This window comes from Amphiura filiformis, chromosome 19, assembly GCF_039555335.1.
Source record: "Amphiura filiformis chromosome 19, Afil_fr2py, whole genome shotgun sequence".
In the NCBI taxonomy this organism is placed as follows: domain Eukaryota; kingdom Metazoa; phylum Echinodermata; class Ophiuroidea; order Amphilepidida; family Amphiuridae; genus Amphiura; species Amphiura filiformis.
In genome coordinates this window covers 56,637,339-56,661,456 of record NC_092646.1, presented here as the reverse complement: position 1 = coordinate 56,661,456, position 24,118 = coordinate 56,637,339, and the positions used below count along the sequence as shown (strand labels likewise).

The window sequence follows — 24,118 nt, the reverse complement described above, 5'->3', positions numbered from 1 at the left end:
CCAAGGAAATTTGAAATTTCGCTGTGTGCGTATTCATAGCGTACAGTTTAATAATAGTGAGTCAAAGTTGAATGGCCCTCCGACTGTTGTAGGATGATTAAAAACCACAACCGATGAGTATAAATTTAGCTTCTACATCGATATATTCTTATCTTCTTTTTTGTTTTATAATATTAATTCCTTAATGACGTGCAATCGTCTATGTAATTACATGCCATAAGCCTGTCACCGTGTAATCGATACCTTTCCCATGGTTACCGCTTTTAGGGAGTGTTCATAAATACTTTGGTGGGGGTTGGAAAATATGGGAGATCAAAACAATTTTGGGCCCTTAATAGGGGGGGAGATAAAAAAAAATTGAGGGTAAAAGTCCAAGGTAACATGTACGACATGACATGTACTTTCCAATTTTGAATGATAAGTATTTCAATTGTGTATTCTCAAGTTTCAAATCAACATGTGCATTTTACATTTAGGTGTAACACTATGAATCCAATGAGTAATAACTCCGAAAGGGGAATTTTTAGCTTATGTGTTAAAGACATATATTTTTGGTTTCTTTTTAGGACATGATTGGGGGGGGGGTCAAAACAAATTTAGACAATAAAAAATCCACCTTTTTTTTTAGGTGGGTCAACAATTTTTGATGTCCGAGGTTCCAACTTTTCCACCCCAAAATGTATTATGAACAATCCCTTTAATCCCTTACCGTATACTCACATGAATATACGTTTGAAAAAATGACAATTTTTAGATAAAATTTCCATTTTTAGCCCAAAACAAGCAATTTATATTGACCTTTGATTTTCAAGAGGTCATAGGTCAAAAAACCTTTGTTTTAGGAAGTTGACATGGTTCCCTTTTTTGATGTACACATTCATGTCAATGTATACTTTTTATTTCAAATATCTTAAATTTTAATTTCACCTTTTTGGTCAAAATTAAACAAAATCACCAAAAATAATGCATTATTTTCTCTCAAATTTTTGGTCAAAATATACAGATGCAATTTTTTTGTTAACGCATATTAAATAAACATGTGACTTGCATTCTCCACAGCAAATATGAAGTTCCTTATTTATTTACTCTCAAAGTTATAGTTGTTTTAATAATTGACATTTTTGGAAAAAAAAAAGTAAATAAAATCACAAAAACTGTATTTTTCAACTCAAATATCTCAGCCCACGTCACTTTTCAGATATGCAAGCTGGGTAAAATGAAAAGGTCTGAGTGTTTAGAGATACATTTTGTGAATATTTAGTGTGTGTGTAATAATTCCCGTGTGCGAGTACTAATTATTGTTGTGTGTGCAGTGGCAGCGCTACGGGGTGGGGGATGGGGCCATTTTTCTTGAGGCAAGAAACCCAAAATTACGTAAATTTCCTCTTTTTGCGGCAATTTTGTGCAAAATTTGTTGATCTTGCCCGCCCCCTGGAAATTCACTTTGCCCCACAATCCCCCCCCCCCGCCCCAAGAAAAAATCCCCGGTACGTGCCGCCATTGTGGGGGTGGGGGTGTGTGTGTAATAATTGCTGTGTGTGTCAATAAGTCATGTACATGTAAGTCGCACGGAATTAATTGTTTTGTGTGAAAATTAACTGTGGGGTGGGGTGTATGTGAATTAATTCTTGTGTGTGTGTATTAATTCACGTGTTTGAAAATAATTATTGTTGGAGTAATTGCCGGTCATAGTACACCATATATTCGCATTGTGGATAAACATGAAAGAAAGAAATAAAAAACTTACGTTCTTGTTCTCGATTCTTTTCAGTTCAGAGAATTAGTCCGTGCGACAGATCCAAAATGAAATGATACCCGTGTTTCGACGTTACTCCTTGCTCCTAAGCATTTACTGCTCTACGCGTAACGATTCCCTGTCCACTCTCTTCCTCCAGTTTTCACTTCCCTGGTTCACGCCTTAGTCAAATTGTGTCAGTGAGTGATTTACAGTAACAGATTTGTTCATTCTCTGATACTCGAATAAAGTTTGAATTTTAACATCCGATTGAGAAAAAACATACTTCAGCATAATAGGGCTGGTGTATTGGAGATGTTTTTCTTTAACAAAAAACATAAACAAGGCAAGCAACAGCAGTCGAGCCGAGTAATAAGCAATCTAAATTTAAATTTGAAATATTAAAAAATTGAGAAACTAGACAATTTGAATTTATATTCTAATCGTGAGCTACGGGCGAGATATTGATTTTTAACCAATGAAGCGGATTGTTCTTTCCAAAAAAAACAATAACCGACCACGCTTATTGGTCACATCTTAGTTGCTCATCGCTAGCGACTACATAATCGTTTAGTTATGAACAGATAAGCAATAATAACGCGGACGTAATAAAATATTAGGTATAAACCACCATTTACAAAAATCAAGCTTAGAAATATTGATCACGAGTTTAGATTAGAATCACGTGAGCATAATGCAAGAAGAAATACAACCCAGGAAAATGAATAATCGCCTAAGCACGTGATAAAAAAGCAATTGCCATTTGGTATCCGGGGACTAACTTTACAACTAACGGGTATAATATGCCTACGCGAGTCAGAAAGTAGGCTAGTTATGTTCTTTAAAAATGTGTGTGTGTGTGGGGGGGGGGGCATTGGGTAGAATAGTTTGAAAAATTGGGTTCATTTAGAAGAAAGGTGCGATAAAATGAAGCCCATGTTGCCACATTTACAATTCAACTACAACAAGATAATTGAAAGTTTCTGCATTATTTTATGGCAAATTGAAGACAAAATCCTAGAAAAAATGTAATTTAAGTTGCCGAACCTAAAAAAGGGCCAATGGGTAGAACTTGAAATCTGAATCTGAATCTCAATCTGAAAAATTCCACTTAAAAAGGCATTAAAGGGGAAGCCTCGCCAGAGCAGTTCTTTTGGGGTGAACCAAACCTGGCTGGTTATCAGATTATCAATGACAAGGTTATCTCTGAATTTGTCAGGTGCTAATTGATGCAAAAACATTAAAACATCAATTTCAGAGATAACCTTGTCACTGATTAATTTGATAACAGTAGGTTTGGTTCACACCAGAAGGAAAAGGCAAAACGCAGACGATATATATTTTTCTATGTGATGATGCATAAGTAGTATTTAGCACGCATTTACATAATTGTGTCTTTTAAAGGGCACTTCGTAATCCATAACCTCATCCCCAGCTCTTTTACAAAAACAAATTTAGTTTTTATAACACCAGAAACCTAGAACTATATTATAATTTTTGGTTCTAATGTGAGGTTCTAACTGACATTTTGCTGTTTTTTTGGAGAATTTTCAATCTTTAAAATGATAGCCTAGTATTAGTAGCTTATACAACTCGGCTAATATTAAGAACTATTTCATCAGAAATTAAGGTTCAGCGCCTCTAAAGCATCCAGCGCCATAGGCTGCACGCTTCGTCTTCCAAAATTTCCGTAGGGCCTCCTCTGTCTCAGAAATGATTCAGAAGCTTGGTTGACAGCCTTCAAGTCAGACAACTATTATACCACCAATACGTTATGTTCTTTAAAATTCAGTATAAACTAGTCAACTAATCAGCCTGCCTCCATTTTACCAGTGCATCACACCCTCCATCCGGCATAACCCTGGGCCTCAAGGAAGAACAGATGATTAGGGTACTTGCCCATCAATTTCATTCAGGGGCGTGTTTGAAAAACGGCACAGCGCATACTGCAGTTACTGTCCGTTTTCCTATACACAATACACAGTGCTCTTTCCCATTGACGCGTGACCTTTACAAATAGCCCTACGTTAACAGTATGGGGATATGACTAGTTAACGTCGCTGTGTGAAAAATAACCGGCCAATATTAAAAAGTACTCTTCTAAAGTTCTAGAAAATATAGTTTTTAACATGTCCTAAATTTTAGCTAATTTAGATGTTTGGAAATATTCGTACTTTGGTGTTTTAGTTAATGTTATAGGTAATAGTACATTGCCTAGTTAACGTCGCTGTGTGAAAAATAACCGGCCAATATTAAAAGTACTCTTCTAAAATTCTAGACAATATAGTTTTGTAACATGTCCTAAATTTTTAGCAAATTTAGATGTTTGGAAATACTCGTACTTTGGTGTTTTAGGAAGGATATGTAAACGACAGATAACACCAAAAATATGAAGAAATTATTTCTAAACCGTGTTAAGTCAAAAATCATTATGTTGCTCATTTTCAAGAATGCTGTTTTACAAAAAGCACGACATTGTCTGATTTCGTGAACAAAGCCACACATAGCATTGTTTCCTTTCGTTTCCTTTATAATCGGTTACCCAACTGAAGCTATGAATACCAGTTTATTGCGATATCGCACATGAAAACAGTCACTTGTGCACAACCAGAGAAGATCCGATTTAATCAGTTGAGCTGTTTCAATGAGTGTTATCTTGGTATACACTTCTAGTGCCCGTTTCTATTCATCGTTATGTATTCTTCTCCCGTGCATTATTTTCGCGATCTACCCTTCACAGCCCAAATTATATAAACCTGCACGCTAAACAATGCATTATCTAAAACCTGCACGCTAAACAATAGATTCTAGATAATACGTGCACGCTCAAATACTAGAAATACTACTTTCACATAACCATAAAGTAGAGTTAGGTGGCGCTTTAGACACAGAGATCACATAACTATATAATTGTCTGTTCGATATATATACCAACAAAAAGTACAAATATACATTCTGTGGTGTTAAAATGGTATAGTTACAAACGGTGTTCTATAATAGTGTACAATTACCGAATAAGGTGCAACTCGCTAGACTTGAGTCCAGTCCTCGTTTACGGAGTTTAGGATTAGGGTTTAGGGTTGGGATAGGGCAGTCTTGTAATAAGACTAGTAGAGTTGCACCCTTGCAAATATCATTGTCATAAATTATGATTAATGACCTCAAATAAATCAAACATCAAATGAGAATAATCGAGCTTCTATTAATTAAAAAGGGCCAAAAACAGGTGGATCATAATTATACAAGATGACACCATTGCAAAATATTCAGCATTTTACAAATGAAATACATGTAGGCCTATATCTAAAATAACATAGCCGGGCCCGGGAAACACCCACTAGCGCATAATATCATGATCATGCTTTATAATACCATAGGCCTTCAAACACATGTGTTTGAAGGCCTATGATAATACTGAACAAATTGTTAAATCCCAATGTCGTGTGTTTTAATATAAGTAGTTCAAATTATAGAGCTATAAAGTCCAGTTGATATTCACCGTAGTACTAGTCTGACATCTAAATCGATCGTTTCCAACTGGTTCAGTGCTCTCTGTGTTCGAAACCACAATATTAAATGATCACAACATAACAAGTCAAGTCAATTAAACCATGCGTGAATAAGTTACCTAAGTATGACGTATGGCGCAATCGATACCATTGATTACAGGGATTGATTTTCTTTACCAGTTAAATGCTACGTAGCTGGTCAATGTCCTGACGGTGTTTTTAAAATGTAAGATATTTTCCCTAATATTAAAACTAATATAATGAATGCAGCAATTAATATTGCCTATTGTTTTAATAGGCCTACACTCAAAGTGTATGACGGATAATGTACTCGTGCAAATGCATTCGTCAAGATAATTGCACTTGCCATGGAGTTATTGCATTTAGCTTTCGAGCCTATCGGCTCTCAAGCTAAATGCAATAACTCCACGGCGCGTGCGATTATCTTGACGAATGCATTGCACTCAGTTCATTATCCTTATCTTAATAGCTTTTAATGGGGTTAAGTCCTGCAAAGGTCGAGATGAATTCTACTGTAGACATGACTGCATCATGGCATTAGTAAAAAGAATAAAAAATACTAAAATTTTCACCAGGGTTCGAACCACTGCTAATTGCACTATGAATGCTATGAATACACTGTCATAGAAAGACATATGACTCTACTTGTCTGTTTGTTTTTCATTTAAAAGGGCATTTCGTGATCCACAGCCTCATCCCCCACTTTTCTCAAAAAAGTTGAGATTTTTATACCACTGGAAACCTTTGGCTACATAATGTTTATGTACAAAATATTTCTTGCAGATTAATTTGTTTAGCAAAGATATCGTGAAATTTGAATTTCGTTCTGGTGCACCAGAACGAAATTACAACGTATTGTCTATGGAGCAGTGTAATACACATAATCATGCATAACTTGGAAACGCAATATCGGAATCAACTGAAATTTTGGAAATAAGCTTTTTCGTGGATATGTACTGAAAATGTCATAAAAAGAGGATGCTAGGATCACGAAATACTCCTTTAATACAAATTAATTTTGATGAATTGAACTGGAACGACTCGTGATAAACGACGATTAATTTTGTAATAATAAAATGAAAACGCTGGGTCACTCACGACGTCATTTGTAATTCATGTCAAACCCTGGGGAGGACCACACACATCCGTGTTACTGTATACGTGCGCAATCGATACTCAATAATCCAGACAATACCGTTTGAATATACCGCCCTTATGTATGCACCTGCTTGACACATCTTGTCACTTGCGGGAAGATATACTATAGGCCTACCCTAATAGCTTACAATAGATACCCCACCGTAAATAGCTCTCTTCATTACCTCGCTGTGTCAGTATAATACGCGTAGTGTACGTACTTTTGAACCATATTTTTCTTATTTGTAAAAGTATGATTGTTGTTATCTTTGTTCAAATGTGTGACTTGTAAACGTGGTAAATAAATAGTATGTATTGTCATATGGGTGTGCATTAGGCAATGACGTTTGAGGTGATCGGTGTACATGTATTGTCCGTTCTTGTCCCCGTTTGATTGTCATTTTTGCCCTTTCTACTTAATTGTATTGTTCGTGTTTATTGTTTTGTATACTCATTATTATTATATATTATGCGTGGTTGCGTTTTCAAATTCACTATGAATATTTATTAAGGTACGAGCTAGTACGAGCTGGCACGACACTCGCCAACAGATTGTTCAACATAAACATATGTCATTTGCAGATAGCCACCATACCACTGGAACCATTTCACTTTACCTGGGAATGGAAATAAATGTACAGAGAAATTTATAAAAGCTTAGGTGAGTTGGATATATTGTTTGAACAAGTATTTTTATTTTAAAAATTGAGCTCCCAGCTAATATTGAATTGACGATTACAAGGACAAAGTCACTGGTATTGATAAAACATCATTGTAACTTCTGATGTGATTTTAGCATTAACAATGGGATGGAACGTGAATATCTCAAACTTTAGACTTATATCTCAAATATGTTGGTAATTAACAAAAAGAAATATCCCATACCAACGGAGTTTATTGACCACCCTACCCAGGAAATATTCAGAACAAATATCCGCGGAATACATCCGGTGAGTGTACCAAATTTGTGAAGTATAGAAGTTTAATTTTACTTTCTGCTCCCATTTGCTTAATCATTTTAGAAATAGGCGAGTTCGGGAATAGCACGTTTGCATTGAATTTACTGAAGCTTCGTTATGGGGCCCTTGATCTTCGCATTGGCCGTTGCTTTGATGTGTTGCGGTAGCGGATATGCACACTTATGTAAGTACTTAAAGCCATAATGTGTGATTTGCTTCACAGCGACACCCTCAATTTTACTCGAAATACCACGTTAAAGACTAAGCCTGAAGTGCTTTAATTATTCAGAGTTCATCGATCGACTGCTTGCTAACATCTCCCGTGGATGTCAGCTTAGGTGTACACACGTCGAGCGCGATGCTCCGTGTAGTATTACATGTTACGATCGGCGAGCGTAGTACACGCATTGTAAGTAGGCGCTGGAATGAAGTCGCAATTTTCTTTGTTATACCTCATTTGTTTGGCTCGAAATTAAAAGGGGACAATGTGATCAGTGAAAACAAACATGTAAATAGGAATCTATTCTTTGTGCAAATCACACATTATTGCTGTAATACTCACGATTTTAATTCCAAATGTGGTGATCATACGCTCGTCTATCCATTGAAAATTACTTATGTACGTGACTCAGCGGGGTCGATTATTTAGCTACATGTAGTATTGAAGAAGCTGCACGTTTAAAACGCACGTACGACGCTGCACGTTTAGAACACACGTACAGCGTATGGAACGTCGCAATCTCTTTACAGGGTGTATACAGTTTAAAAAATGCCACTAGGTTTAACAAGTATGAGGTATTTGGTCCAAATAATTTAATTGATAGCTGAATTAATATCTTGTCCTCTAGGAACTGTAAAATCACCGGCGTATGGTCATTAATAAGGACTCAGTGGCTATTTTTGTGAGATATGTAAAAATGCAATTGCGGGAAGTCAATTAAAATAACATGAAAATCACAGTTTCACCACTTTCTTTACAGTAATGGACAGAACCCCTGCACGTATCACCACACTTCTAATTATGGGTCAGGACCCATAAAGAAATTGCATTTTTCACCGTATACCATATTTTGATATACTCTGTATTATGAAACAATAATGACCCACAGGAAGTTTGGGATAGCCGGTTCCTAACCTTGTACAGTACAGGGTACGAGTCTCTAAAATAGGTGTACTATCAGATATTGTAATTATATTATTGTAATTGCTGAACTGCTAACGAAACACGACTGAATGCAATTGTATAATAGGACAGCTTTAGATTCATTTACTTTTATAATTTAAAAATTAACTGTTTTGTGCTTGAAATATAAGAAGAACGTAATTTATTTTGAATTCTTAAGATTCAATACAACATCCACTGAATTATGGTAACAAGCACTGGGTATTAGATAGTGTTCAATGCAAAATATAAATGACTCGTGGAATAGATTCAAAATGAAGTGTGATTTTGAAATGGTTATAATTCAAGAACAGAGAATCAATTCTTGAAATACAAAAAATGTGTGGTAGATGCATCATCACGCATTATTCCATTCTGATCCGTTAGAGCTTTGAAATACTAAAAATAAAAATCTGGTAAATTTTAAACTTGTAACTTTGGTAATGATAAGGTCCGTTGCCGATGTGCCAATATTTTTTGCCGCAACGCAACGCAACTCGTCGCATTTCCAAGTTAAAATGTATTTAACTTTATTGCGATACCGGAATGCAACACATCGTACCGTTAACATGCAAAGCATTTGCGGCGTAGTATGAACGGACCTTAAAAAAGTTCTATGGTTAGTCATCATGAAATCATCATAACTAATAAGAATCGACCAATAATCGATGGTCTATCAAAAGATTGAACTAATGTGTTTTTATTGCCTCGTGGTAGTTTGGTCGGAGGCACCTTATTTGCTGTTATGTTGTGATTGTTTGTTTGCTTGCTTCTGTTTTGGAGGAAAATAATAGATTTGGTGTAAATTAGCCTTTTAGCCTTTTAGTAGTATTTGTAGTATGCAGTGGCGTTAGGGTTTTTCAAATCGCACAAAATTCCATTCAATCTTTAATTGATCACTGAGCAGCAGCAGCAGCAACAACATGCACAGTCAGTGCTCTCCTGAATTCATCTACATTTGAACCGTTTAAAACCTGATTCTGTCTTCCAATTTTATATCAGTGTACAGCTTTTATTACCAGGATGCTTTTTGTGTAATTTGTTTCGTCAAGTTGTCTGCAGATTTTGTGCTTTTTGCATGAATTCATCATAAATTTTGACTTCAAGAACATAAATTGGACTGTATAAGCTTATATATACTATTGATAGTCTGTATTGATTATTGATTTTTCTTCTCAACGAGCTTCACTTCCTGACTATCAACAATGGCTATGAACTTCCTATACAACTCACTACACCAAACCTTCAGTGGATTCACTAATAATTCTATATATGAAAATGCTATGTGGAAAATAATGCCAAAACTTAAATCAACTACAGTTGCTATCAACCCTGATATCTACGATCAACTCATGTATGAACTTTGTGCAAAGTATGGGGAAGCAGATGACCGAGGCAGCAAAGGACATATATACAGGTGTCACATCCCAGATGGTGACAATTTTTCAACCATCACAATCACATGCTATGCCAGTACCCATAACATTTCTGTCCAAGGACTTCAACATGAATACTGGATAGAGAATGTTCTCTCAGAAATCCAGCTGAAACTTGCAACTGAAGAAGAGATCTACAATTCATCAATATGTACTCAGCCAACTGCAACTACATCTACTCCACAACGGTACTCATCATTACCATGCTTTGATTTGAACACTACTACTAGTACTCCTGCCTGTACTACAACTAGAACTACCAGGGACATTGATACACAAACTGATGACAGTCCAACTTGTGTCAGTGTTGAGACACAAACGGATCTTTACACCAGCAACACACATGAGTCTACGCAGTGCCAAACTGCAATTACTGAACCTCAACCAGCTCCTGAACCATCACCAACGACTTTGAAAACAGTACCAGAGCCAGAATCAAGAACTTTCAAACCAGTACCAAATTCTCTTCAAACATGTCCGGTGGCAACTATTCCAACCAGCAACCGCTTCAGCACTCTCCAAATTGAGGACTGTACTATACCTGAACAAATTCCAACTGTAATGAATACGCACACTCCTACCAAGAAATCTAGACCCATGCCAAAGCATAGGACATTAGTACATTTATCTGTCAATTCACCTCAGCCTGATGAACCAACAAGACCAACAAGTGCAACACCTCCTCGCAAGCATAGTAAAAAGAAAATTTTGATAATAGGTGACTCTATACCAAAGCATCTCATTGGCCGCAAGATGTCATCGCAGTGCAGGATCATCAATCGCTGTATCCCAGGAATTAAACTCGGACTATTAATAAAACTAGCTCCAATCATGATCAGAGAAGAACAGCCAAGTATGATTATTGTCCATTGTGCAACAAATGATATGTCTAAATGTCTTGTTAATGAATGTGTTGATTTGTATAACTCACTAGTGTCTGCGATTTTGGAAGCCGATCCTACAGTTAAGATAGCAGTATCATCACTAACTACACAGAAGAACTATGCACGCCGCATGTGGATGAAAGAGTTTAATGCGCGTCTTCAAGACATATGTATGGCAAAGAACTTGTACTATGTAAACAATGACAATATTGACAGAACGTTTCTTGCAAGTGATGGACTTCATTTATCAAATTCAGGTACTGTACTGCTCGCAAGAAATTATATTTCTTGCATTCGTAATGTGTATAACCAGGATTTTCGTATGATATCATCTCAGTGGAGACAGAGATGAATAATAAGAAAAAAACTTGTGCAGAATGCAATTCAAATATTAGAGTTAATCAGTCTTTTATTTCATGTAGTAATTGTTCTCTTGATTTTCATGTAAATTGTACAAATTATGCAAATGTATCTGAAAAATCAAATTGGTGGTGTGATTCTTGTTTCTTCAAAATGTCTTTGTCAGAACTGCCTTTTAGTGATGGTTATGTTGACCTAAAATGTTTCCTAGACAAAGGTTTAAAAATAGCTCATATAAATATCAGGAGCCTACGATATAAGACAGATCATCTAGCCATTTTCCTTCATGAGAATGATTTTGATATTTTGTGTGTATCTGAAACTTGGCTTAATAATGAAATTGATAATAATGAAATTCACATTGATGGTTATGATATTTGCAGGTTTGATAGACAGACAAATATTGATAGGGGTGGTGTACTATGTTATATTAAAAGTGATATTGTCTATAAAGAAATTTCTAACTCAAATATATGTATTGGTGATATAACTGATATTGATCATGTTGAAACTCTTTGGATAGAGATTAACTTACCTCATACTAAGCCTATTCTTATAGGTACTGTCTATAGACCCCCTAGTTCTAAGGTAGAGTACTTAAGTAAATTACACTCATTGTTCCAAAACTTCACTTCTGTGTATGAAGATGTAATTATTCTTGGTGATTTTAATCTTGATATTTGTAAAAGGGTCAATTCAAGAAAAATCAATGATATTGCCAGACATAGTAACTTACACCAATTAATAAATGATTACACAAGAATAACTGAGGTCAGTAGAACAATTTTGGATCTTATATTTGTTTCTAACTCTAATATTGTTTCTTCTTCTGGTGTTCACAGCTTAGGGCTCAGTGATCACTCACTTATCTATGTTGTTCGTAAAAATAAGAAAATTAAACCAGCGCCTAAAATTGTTAAAACTCGCTCATTCAAGAATTTCAGTGATAAAGATTTTGTTGATTCAGTTAAATGTATGAATTGGGAAAATGTAACAACTTTATCTGATGTTGATAATGCATGGAAGGTCTGGAAAGATATGTTTATTGATGTTTGTAACAAGCATGCACCTATTAAAGAAAAGAGAATTAAAGGTACACTTCCCGATTGGATTAACAGTGACTATATCAAATTAAGTAAAGACAGAGACTACTATTTTTCAAAGGCGCACAAAACCAATGATCCGGAAGACTGGAAAACAGCTAAACATCTTAGAAATAAGGTCAATAATCTGAATAAATTTCTTAAAAAGAAATATTGCAATGATGCTATAAACCAAAATGTAAATAATTCTAAGAAATTGTGGAGTACTATTAAGAAACTAATTCCTAAGAACCATTCCTCTATAAAAACTGTTCGATCTGATACTGGATTAACTAAGAGTGACAAAGAAACTGCCAATGAATTTAATAATTATTTTACTTCGGTTGGCAATGATCTAGCACAGAAATTTGATGATGTTAATGGATGTACTTGTAGTGATGATGAAAAGGCTAATACTTGCACTCATGTTTGTAGTAATATTGATTTTATAAGTCCATGTAATGAAGAACTATCTAGTAATACACTTCTAGTGCCCGTTTCTATTCATCGTTATGTATTCTTCTCCCGTGCATTATTTTCGCGAACTACCCTTCACAGCCCAAATTATATAAACCTGCACGCTAAACAATGCATTATCTAAAACCTGCACGCTAAACAATAGATTCTAGATAATACGTGCACGCTCAAATACTAGAAATACTACTTTCACATAACCATATAGTAGAGTTAGGTGACGCTTTCGACACAGAGGTCACATAACTATATAATTGTCTGTTCGATATATATAACAACAAAAAGTACGAATATACATTCTGTGGTGTTAAAATGGTATAGTTACAAACGGTGTTCTATAATAGGGTACAATTACCGAATAGGGTGCAACTCGCTAGACTTGAGTCCAGTCCTCGTTTACGGAGTTTAGGTTTAGGGTTGGGGTAGGGCAGTCTTGTAATAAGACTAGTAGAGTTGCACCCTATTATGCAAATATCATTGTCATAAATTATGATTAATGACCTCAAATAAATCAAACATCAAATGAGAATAATCGAGCTTCTATTAATTAAAAAGGGCCAAAAACAGGTGGATCATATAAATTATACAAGATGACACCATTGCAAAATATTCAGCATTTTACAAATGAAATACATGTAGGCCTATATCTAAAATAACATAGCCGGGCCCGGGAAACACACACTAGCGCATAATATCATGATCATGCTTTATTATACCATAGGCCTTCAAACACATGTGTTTGAAGGCCTATGATAATACTGAACAAATTGTTAAATCCCAATGTCGTGTGTTTTAATATAAGTAGATTTTAAAGTTCAAATTATAGAGCTATAAAGTCCAGTTGATATTCACCGTAGTACTAGTCGGACATCTAAATCGATCGTTTCCAGATGAACTGGTTCAGTGCTCTAAATGATCACAACATAAAGTCAATTGGTTACAAACCATGCGTGAATAAGTTACTAAAGTATGACGTATGGCGCAATCGATACCATTGATAGCTAACTTATACAGGAATTGATTTTCTTTACCAGTTAAATGCTACGTAGCTGGTCAATGTCCTGACGGTGTTTTTAAAATGTAAGATATTTTCCCTAATATTAAAACTAATATAATGAATGCAGCAATTAATATTGCCTATTGTTTTAATTGGCCTACACTCAAAGTGTATGACGGATAATGTACTCGTGCAAATGCATTCGTCAAGATAATTGCACTTGCCATGGAGTTATTGCATTTAGCTCTTGAGCCTATCGGCTCTCGAGCTAAATGCAATAACTCCACGGCGCGTGCGATTATCTTGACGAATGCATTGCACTCAGTTCATTATCCTTATCATAAATCTAGTTCTGATAGTAATGTAATTCAGCATAGTTTTCAATTCGATATAATCACAGGTGATTATGTGTTTGATCAGATTTGCAGTTTCTCTAACAATAAGTCTTCTGGGCTTGATAATTTTGATGCAAAATTACTCAAACTTGCTGCTCCAGTTATATGTCACTCACTCACTTATATATGTAACTTGTCTTTATTCACTGCTACATTCCCTTCAGACTGGAAACAAGCCAAAGTAACTCCTATTTATAAAGAAGGCTGTAAATCTGATGTAAGCAACTATAGGCCCATATCTGTGTTACCTATTATTTCCAAAATAATTGAGCGTGCTGTTTATGATCAATTGTACCAATATTTAACTATGTGTAATATTTTGAATCCAGCTCAATCAGGATTTCGATGTAACCATTCAACTAATTCCACACTTCTTGATGTATCTGATCATATTCTTCAAAATATGAATAACGCGAAACCAACTGCCGCTATTTTTCTGGACCTGAAAAGGCATTTGATACTGTAAATCATGAAATTCTTATTAGTAAATTGTATAACTATGGTATCAAAGATTATGCCTTAAATTGGTTTGTCTCATACTTAAAGAACAGATCTCAAACCGTTAACATCAATTCATCTCTGTCTGACTTTAAACAAATTAATATTGGCATTCCACAAGGATCCATACTGGGACCATTATTATTTATCATTTATGTAAACTCGTTGCCTGATAGCACTTCTTCTAAATGTATTATGTATGCAGATGATACTACCCTGCTATGTAGCTCATCTGACCCTAGTATACTACAGACTGAAATTGACAGAAATATGGACAGTATTGCTAGATGGTTTCATGAAAATAAGCTCACACTTAATATCAAAAAAACTAAGCTTATGATATTTGGTACTAGGCATTTACTTGATAACTTTGATAATATTTCACTTTCATATTCAAATAATGTTGTGGATAGAGTAGATTCATTTAAGTATTTAGGTGTAGTGTTTGATCCCCAACTAAGTTGGGACAATCATGTTAATCGTATATCATCCAATATTTCCAAACGCATTGGTATTATTCGCAGAGTTAAATATTATCTTCCTCCAAGAACACTTAACATGCTTGCCAATGCACTTGTAATGCCACACTTTGATTATTGCAGTACTGTTTGGTCAAATTGTAGTGCTCATTTATCCAATTCTCTTCAGATACTGCATAGTAGATTAGCTAGGATTTTGCTGGCTGCTGACATAAGAACTCCAATAAATGACTTAATGAAATCTTTAAATTGGACAAAATTGGATGAAAGGTGGAAAAATCAGCTTCTTGTTGTAGTGTTTAAGTGCCTTCAAGGTTCAGCACCATCTTATTTGAGTTCTCAATTTATGTTTACTGAATGTATGCATACAAAAGGTACTCGTAGTCAATCTTCAAAAACTTTAGTTGTTCCACTTTGGAAGAACACTCTGGGTAAACGTACATTTCACTATAGAGGAACTAAGTTGTGGAATAACCTTCCAGTTGGTGTGCGTTTAGATTATGACTCTTTGAGTCTACACATGTTTAAAAATGCTATTGTTTAAGTAAGATTCATAATCGCATGATTGTTTTTTCAATATGTTATATGTATTATTTGTAATTTTGTATACTTATTTTGTTAACATTTTGTATGTAACAGTTATCTGGACCTCTTGGGAGACCAGTACATATGTATTGAATGAGCTATCCAGAATAAAATAAATAAATAAATAAATAAATAAATAAATAAATAAATAAATAAATAAATAAATAAATAAATAAAATTTCTCGATCATTCTCCTTTTTTTCTGATTTTCTTTTTTTTTATTCACATTACCTTTTTCTTTCCTTTTGCCTTTCATTTTTGTCTGGGGGCACATTTCTCTTTCATTTTTTTTGTCAGAGGGCACACTACATTCTCACTCGTAAAAGACAAGTTCTATTCTTGATTATTTATATTTGTCAATAGGTTCTGGAGTTATGGGCAAAAGTTGACCGATTGTGACGTCATAAGTCTAAATTGAGCCTCACAGGGATCGACAATTAAATAGCTTCAAATTTCTTGAAAATGGTCTCAATTTCTTTATTTGTTTTGCCATCGGAAATCAGCAAAGGAATAGTTAGCTCTTTGTAGGATGTCCCGTTACCTTGGTAACACAGCAAAATAACACAATATCCATTCAATGGCATTGAGTTCTATTTAGTTGATTTGACATTGATAATACTATTGTTTTAATAGCACCCCAGATATTCAAAACTATTCTTTTTCTGATTCTTTGCAAATAGACTATTAATTGAATTAAATTAAATGATGTCACAATATTACCTTTTGTCTAAAACTCAATAAAAGTACGCCATGGGTTGGATTACGATGATGTGCCCGGTTTTAGAAGGTTTATGTTAAACTATGAATAAATCTGACAACTATGAATAAATCTTGAATAAATCTCAAGTTGACCTCCTGGCGGCATCAACATTGGCAATATATGTAACAAAATACTGTACATACTAATCATGTTTACGGAGATCTCTCCGTGGCTAGCGACTAAAACCAAAGAGATTCTTATCAAAAAACCGAAAGTATTCATTTTACAAAATGGATTTTTATTGGCATTTAGAAGATAATTAGAAAAAAAAATCATAGCTCTAATAAGAGTATTATTAATGAGTTTAAAGTATTTTACACCAATTATTTCAAAAAATTGAGAGAATTATGTGTCTAACATTCATCATGTTCGCATTGAGATATGAAAACAACTTACGTTCTTGTTCTCGATTCTTTTCAGTTCAGAGAATTATTCCGTGCCGCAGATCCGAAATGAAATGATACCCGTGTTTCGACGTTACTCCTTGCCCTAAGCATTTACTGCTCTACGCGTAACGATTCCCTCTATCTACAGTCTCTTTCTCCACTTTTCACTTCCCTGGCCCACGCCTTAATTTCATAAAAGTGTGCAGTTGTAAATAAATATTTTAAGTCAGTGAGTGATTTACATCATTGCATACGCGGAGGTCATTGATGGATATCAATAACCTCCGCGCCAGTACACCGCGTTGTGCGTAAATCATCTAACGACCAATTTGATTGGGACGCAAATATGGCGTAATACGCGGAGGTTATGAATAACATTTAAATGTTGGGTTATATTAAGGTCGTGAAAACATTTTAAAAACGTTATTGTAAATATTTTGGGCAAACATTTTTTGCAAAATATTTTTTCAACCCCAAAATTACATTCTGTTTAGAATAATTTGTACCAAATTTTCAAAAATGTTTTTGGAATGTTATTAAAACGTTTTTATATCCTTTATATAACCCGACATTTAAATGTTTTCTGTAAAACATTTGTGTTTGCTGTGCAGTAAATTACCAAGAAATGTTATTTAATGTTTTGAAAACGTTTTATACCATTAATGTACCCTTTATATAACCCGACATTTAAACGTTTTCTGGCAACCTTTTATAACCTTTTGCGAATGCTATCGAAAACGTTTTGTGTTTGCTGGGATATTACGCTTTTACTTTAAACTTCATAAAAGTACGCCAAGGGTAGGATTACGATGGTGTGACGGTTTTTAGCATGAATCTGACACCACCCTATAAAAACCTCCTGGCGGCATCAACATTGATATATTTTCAATCAATAGCTAAGCTAACGATTTGCATAAGAATGTTTTGCAAGGTATAGGAGGTGTGGTGAGGCGCGGAGTGAGGTGGTGTGCTCACTGACTGAGATCGCACGATAGACGACGGACGTGTTGATTTTCGCGCTAGTCACTCGCCTACACTGTTTCACAGAGTTTTTTAATATGTCTCGCGAAGAAGGGGTAGGAATACCAGGACCTTCTAAGCAACAGGAACAGGTGGGTGATAAGCGTGAAGGGAGTATTTCAGCGACTGTAGGCGCAGCCATTAAGGAGAGTTTGAAGGATTTTCAGAGTTACCTGGACACTTCTTTATCAAAATTGAAAGAAGATAGCGACAAGAAGCTGTCGGAGGCGGCTCAACAGTTGAAACGCGAGTCGGGGCTGTCTTTCAGATTCAAAGGGAACAAGTCCCAATTTAAATTTAATTCCGAAGTGTTAGAGAAGTTGGAGAAGGGCGTAGGGCATCTGGAATCCGGGAGGATTGAGTTAGTGAAGGAAGAAATCAACGGAGCCGTAGCGGACTTGAAGAAGAGAAATAAATTGGTGAGACTTGCAGATAAGTCAGACGCAGGTTAGTGGAGTTGAATAATTGACATGAAGTGTGAATTAATTCAGTATAGTGATGTACGTTATGTTATTAAATGTAAATGTGCTGATGAATCTAGGTTCAAGACGATTAACCGTAGAGATTCTGAAAGTCCGGTACAAATCTCTAATGATTTTCTGAAAAAATCAATAATTGGCGGGAAAATGCGCCTATTTCCCGACAATTGTGTGTAAGGGAACGCAGTGTAGCGTGCATGATGTAAGCTAATATACTTTTCATACTATAATAGGGCGATTCTTTTATTATTGATAGTGGTGTTGGTTTTTTAAAAATATTTCTAATATTATTAGGCTGGACAGCGGTCGACGAATATCTGAGCGACGATTTAGCCAGTAACTCAGATGATGAGAAGAAAATTAGACAGGCCCAAGCCCGTGCTTCCAGGAAACGCAAGTCCTCACGGACAGCATCGTCTGGTTCCAAGTACAACCGCACAGGTAAAATGCCTCCCTCTACTGCTGTCGGTTCTTCTAATTTTTTTCGTGGCCATGAGCAGAGACATCGATACTCGTTTGGATATGGCACAAGCTCCGGTAATCAAGCAGGATGGCATGGAGGAGCGAAACCAAGCGACATTTGCTTCGCCTGTGGCAGAGGCGGCCATTGGAGGAGAAACTGTCCCTTTACCCAACAACCAAACGTCAAAGATGGCGGCGCCCAGGGGCAGAGATAATTATTGTTCTACTTCTAGTCAAAACAATACAGAAATGCAGTCATACCTATCAGGTAATTGTATGGTGAATACAGGTTCGAAGTATTTCGGGCTTAGCACATATGCTGAAGCAAACCCATGTATTGTAGCAATCGATAAACATTGTAAATGTGTTGTGAAGCGAGATGTTACGCGTACGCGTAGCTATTCACAGCCGTAATCATGTTGATAATTTATCATTGGCATTGATTGCCAGGCATTGCAAAGGTGAATAGATGTATACCATGTTACGATATTGATTAATATCAAGATGAGTTGAGAACCTGGTAAAGATCGGATTGACCATAAATGTACGATTAGAGTACATTGCAAAGGCATGATGTATTATTATGTATAAAAAACTAAGTGAATGTTTCTTTTTTAATCAACTTGTTTAGCACATTGGCAGGGCATACATGAGAGGTGCTTGTTGACAAATCTGTTTGCTTGTTGTCTTTCTTTGTAATACAGATAATCTAGTGATAAAGACAATGGGGATGAAAGAGGCTGAGACCGGTCAATCATGTAGCTTCGCGGGCAGTCAGGGACTTCAAGTTCAAGTTAATGAAGGGTACGACAATGACTTTTACATGAACAATTATTACGAATATGAACAGGGTAACACTGAACCCATTGTAAAGGGGAGATTAAAGGCAGCTGCACAATTTTGGATGAGTATTGGTGCTTCTTCCTTTGTGCTTGATGTGGTGCAACATGGTTATAAGCTGCCGTTCATTGACACTCCTCCCAATAAGTTATGCAAGAATAACAAATCTGCTTTAGATCAGCCAAAGTTTGTTGAGGATGCGATTTCTGATTTGCTTTTGAAAGGGCTGATTCATGAATGTTCAGATTTACCCCGAGTGATAAATCCTCTTTCGGTTGCGGTACAAAATTCTGGTAAAATGAGGTTAATTTTAGATCTTCGTTTCGTAAACCAATATTTGTGGAAAGAGAAAATCAAATTTGAGGATTGGTCAGTTGCATTGAGCTATTTCAAGAAAGGTGATTTCCTTTTTTCATTTGACCTAAAATCAGGGTATCACCATATTGATATTTTCCATGAGCATACTACTTTTCTGGGGTTCAGTTGGGACTTCGGGAGTGGAAGCAGACATTTTATCTTTACCGTACTCCCATTTGGTCTAGCCACCGCCCCTTACGTATTTACAAGATGTTTGAAACCCCTAGTCCGACACTGGCGAAAGCAAGGTACATTTATAGTGCTATTTTTGGACGACGGGTGGGGCAGAGCAAATTCATATGCAGAATGTGATTCTTCTTCTAGACAAGTGAAAAGGGATTTGATTCAGGCAGGTCTAGTGCCAAACATTGAGAAATCACACTGGGCACCATGTAGATCCCTAATCTGGTTAGGTTTGAATTGGGATAGTGAAGCAGGGTGTATTGAGATTTCACAGAGAAGAATCTTGGATGTCATGAATTGCATATCCACGATGCAAGATAAGTTGCCATTCGTTTCGGCTAGACAAATAGCTTCATTGGCTGGCAAGATAATTTCTCTGTATCCAGTTTTTGGTACGATTTGTCAATTGATGTCTAGATACATGCATCATGAAATTTTAGTCAGAGCACATTGGGACAAAATATATTCAGTACACAGTGACAGTAAGCTCATAGAAGAATTGTTTTTCTGGAAGAACAATTTGATAAGATTGAATAAGCGAATGATCTTTGAATATTCGATTCCACAGGTAATTGTGTATTCAGATGCAAGTCATACAGGCTGTGGGGCGTGGGTGATTGATTGCAATGGAGTCAAGTTACAAAGGAATTGGAGCATTCTTGAATCAGCACAAAGCTCAACTTGGAGGGAGCTGAAGGCAGTGGAACTTTCAGTGCGAGCATTTGCACCAATGTTGTCTGGTAAGACAGTAAAATTGTTTACCGATAATACTGGCGTGGTATCAGTAGTCGCCAAAGGTAGTATAGTTGCACAGATTGAGCCTATCAATTTTTCAGTTTTGTAGAGAAAATCATATTTCTCTTAAGGTACAGTGGATCCCCAGGGATGAGAACAAACAAGCGGATTCGCTTAGTAGATTGATCGACTTGGACGATTGGGGGGTTTGTCAACAGTTTTTTCATTTTATGGACAGCATGTGGGGCCCACACACCGTAGATAGGTTTGCTGATGAGCTGAATTGCAAGATTAAAAGGTTCAATTCAAGATATTGGTGCCCACAAACAGAACATGTAGATGCTTTTTCCACCAATTGGGCCGGTGAGAATAACTGGTTGGTTCCACCTATTAATCAAGTTGGAGCTGTATTAGCACATATTGCAGCTTGTGCAGCTGTAGGAACTTTGGTGGTGCCCGAGTGGCCATCTGCATATTTTTGGCCATTGCTCTTTTCAAAACAGAGCCCCTTTGCACATCTTGTTTCACATATAATAAGGCTGCATGACTCTCAGTATATATTTACGCAAGGTCGGAACAAGAATTCTGTGTTTGGCCCAGGGTTCCGTAGTCCAGTGTTATGTGTTAGACTGAAGGGGTTTTCAGTGCTGTGAACAGTTTTATCAGATTAGCCGGATGGCATTTCTGAAGTTTTCTGCATGTATGATCAGAGTTGAATATTATGTTTTTGGGTAAAAGGATTGCAAGTGTGCATAGATTTTAAGCTGTATAGCTAGATGCAAACCTGATCCGCATGGATGATAAGTATGTAAGATGGATACTGGTTCAGTGAGATGGCAGATAATAGCATGCACTGTAGTATAGTGGAAACATTTGTTTATATATTTTGCAGATCGTCAACAGTAGACGAGTATGACAGGATTGTTGCACAAGTGACTGCGGCATCTAGGGCAGAGAGTACCGTATACAAATACAGCAGAGCGCTAGTAGGTTGGAAGGACTGGTGTACTATAAATCAGGTATCTCAAATTCCTGCAACAGCGGAGGACATTAGCCGATATATGTTATATATGTATCAATGCAAAGCTCCATATTCCAGAATCGAGTCATTCTTCTACGCACTGAAATGGCAATATGACTGTAGACCTAATATTGATAATAACCCTTGTGATAAAAATTTTTTACATATAGTATTACAAGGTCTCAAGAGGTTGCTATACAAACCAGTGGTTAAGAAAGAGGTGGTTACACCAGAAATATTAAGAGCTATAATAGATAACAATGGTGCATCAAACGACCTAATTAAGGTCCGCTTATGCTCCATGGTTTTGTTGGCCTATGCTGCGTTTCTCAGGCATGATGAGTTGATTAATATCAGAAGATGTGATCTTGAAATATTTGTGTCTCACATCAATATTTTCATTATGAAAAGCAAGATGGATATATATCGGCAAGGAGCATGGGTGATTGTGGGTGCTACAAACTCACCGACTTGTCCAGTTGCAGCCCTTAATAAGTATCTCCGGATTGCAGGGCTGAACAGTGAGAGTGATGATAATTACCTTTTCAGGCCTCTTAATTTCAGTAAATCTACTGGTGTACATGTCCTCAGAGAGGGTCAACTGTCTTATACTAGATGCTTAGAGCTGTTTAGAGAGGCACTTGATGAAGTAGGGGTGGATTCCAAAAATTTGGTCTCCATAGCCTACGTAGCGGAGGCGCATCAGCAGCCGCGAACTTTGGTGTTCCAGATAGATTGTTTAAGAAACATGGGAGATGGAAGTCGGAGACCGCAAAAGATGGGTATGTCAAAGATAGCACTAAAGATAGGCTTGCTGTCTCCCTAAATTTAGGTCTGTAAGTTGGTTTTTGCATTGTGTGGAATCAGGAATGCTTCAATTTCCCAGCAATGTAATGGTATTTATGTAAACATTTGTATTTTGAATAATTTCAGAAATGTATGACTGGCATAGCAGGTGAATAAATTGTATTTGGATTAATAAGTAAATAAAGATTTGGATAGGTGAAATTATACCATGATCTGTCCCGTTCTTTATTGCCTGATTGGGAGGGGAGTTCAGTCTATCAACCGAAGCTCGGTGCTCCCCAATATATGTGTATATTAATGTTTTATTGCAGGTATGCAAGGAGGGGCGGGGCGGGATTGAAAATGCTTTATTCACGGTTGAGGTCACGAATTAGGGAATAAATATATTTTCAATCAATAGCTAAGCTAACGATTTGCATAAGAATGTTTTGCAAGGTATAGGAGGTGTGGTGAGGCGCGGAGTGAGGTGGTGTGCTCACTGACTGAGATCGCACGATAGACGACGGACGTGTTGATTTTCATAAATGGAAGTGATGGGAAGGAATGCCAGAAAGAACAGAGGAACAAATTCTAACTCGGAGACTACTTGACAGGCAACTTTGCGTGTTTCAAGAACATGCTGGTAGGATGGAAGTTGGGTAAGGAAGATAGCAGGATAAGGGTAAGTGTTACCTATTCCTTGTATCCGCAGCAACGTCCAGTTCAGTCTATCAACCGAAGCTCGGTGCTCCCCAATATATGTGTATATTAATGTTTTATTGCAGGTATGCAAGGAGGGGCGGGGCGGGATTGAAAATGCTTTATTCACGGTTGAGGTCACGAATTAGGGAATAAGTAATATGTATATACTAATCATGTTTAAGGAGACCTCTCCGAGGCCAGCCAAAGCGGCTAAAACCCCAGATATTTCTATCAGAAAACCGAAAATGTTAATTTGCATATAGAAGACAGACAAATCATAGTTCTAATAGGAAATATTATTAATGAGTTTTTAAGTATTTTACACAAATTATTTCAAAAAATTGAGAGAATTAGGTGTGTAACATTCATCATGTTCGCATTATTCATAGACAAAAATAAATAATAAAAATTTAAAACACTTACGTTCTTGTTCTTGATTCTTTTCAGTTCAGGGAATAAGTCCGTGCCACAGTTCCGAAATGAAATGATACCCGTGTTTCGACGTTACTCCTTGCCCCTAAGCATTTACTGCTCTACGCGTAACGATTCCCTCTCCACTCTCTTTCTCCAGTTTTCACTTCCCTGGTTCACGCCTTAGTCAAATTGTGTCAGTGAGTGATTTACAGTAACAGATTTGTTCATTCTCTGATACTCGAATAAAGTTTGAATTTTAA

The 24,118-nt window shown here is 36.3% G+C and overlaps 2 protein-coding genes and 1 long non-coding RNA gene across 3 annotated transcripts in view; all 3 read left to right on the top strand.

Moving 5' to 3' along the window:
• The first annotated feature begins 7,443 nt into the window (after nt 1-7,443).
• The window catches only part of LOC140140816 (uncharacterized), a 33,738-nt gene continuing 17,063 nt past the window's right edge, over nt 7,444-24,118 (top strand). Inside the window, exon 1 of the long non-coding RNA XR_011857299.1 lies at nt 7,444-7,545. This is a non-coding gene — a long non-coding RNA (uncharacterized lncRNA). The remainder of the gene's footprint in view (nt 7,546-24,118) is intronic.
• Nucleotides 18,640-21,965, top strand: LOC140141532 (uncharacterized). The gene is made up of 4 exons (XM_072163437.1): nt 18,640-19,088; nt 19,525-19,624; nt 20,769-20,940; nt 21,828-21,965. The coding sequence occupies exons 1-3, from the start codon at nt 18,704-18,706 to the stop codon at nt 20,770-20,772; spliced, it is 489 nt and encodes a 162-aa protein (XP_072019538.1). The 5' UTR covers nt 18,640-18,703; the 3' UTR covers nt 20,773-20,940; nt 21,828-21,965.
• Nucleotides 21,769-23,084, top strand: LOC140141648 (integrase/recombinase xerD homolog). The gene is given in 2 exon segments (XM_072163559.1): nt 21,769-22,621; nt 22,624-23,084. Coding segments are annotated over 2 exon segments (1,026 nt in total). The 3' UTR covers nt 22,797-23,084.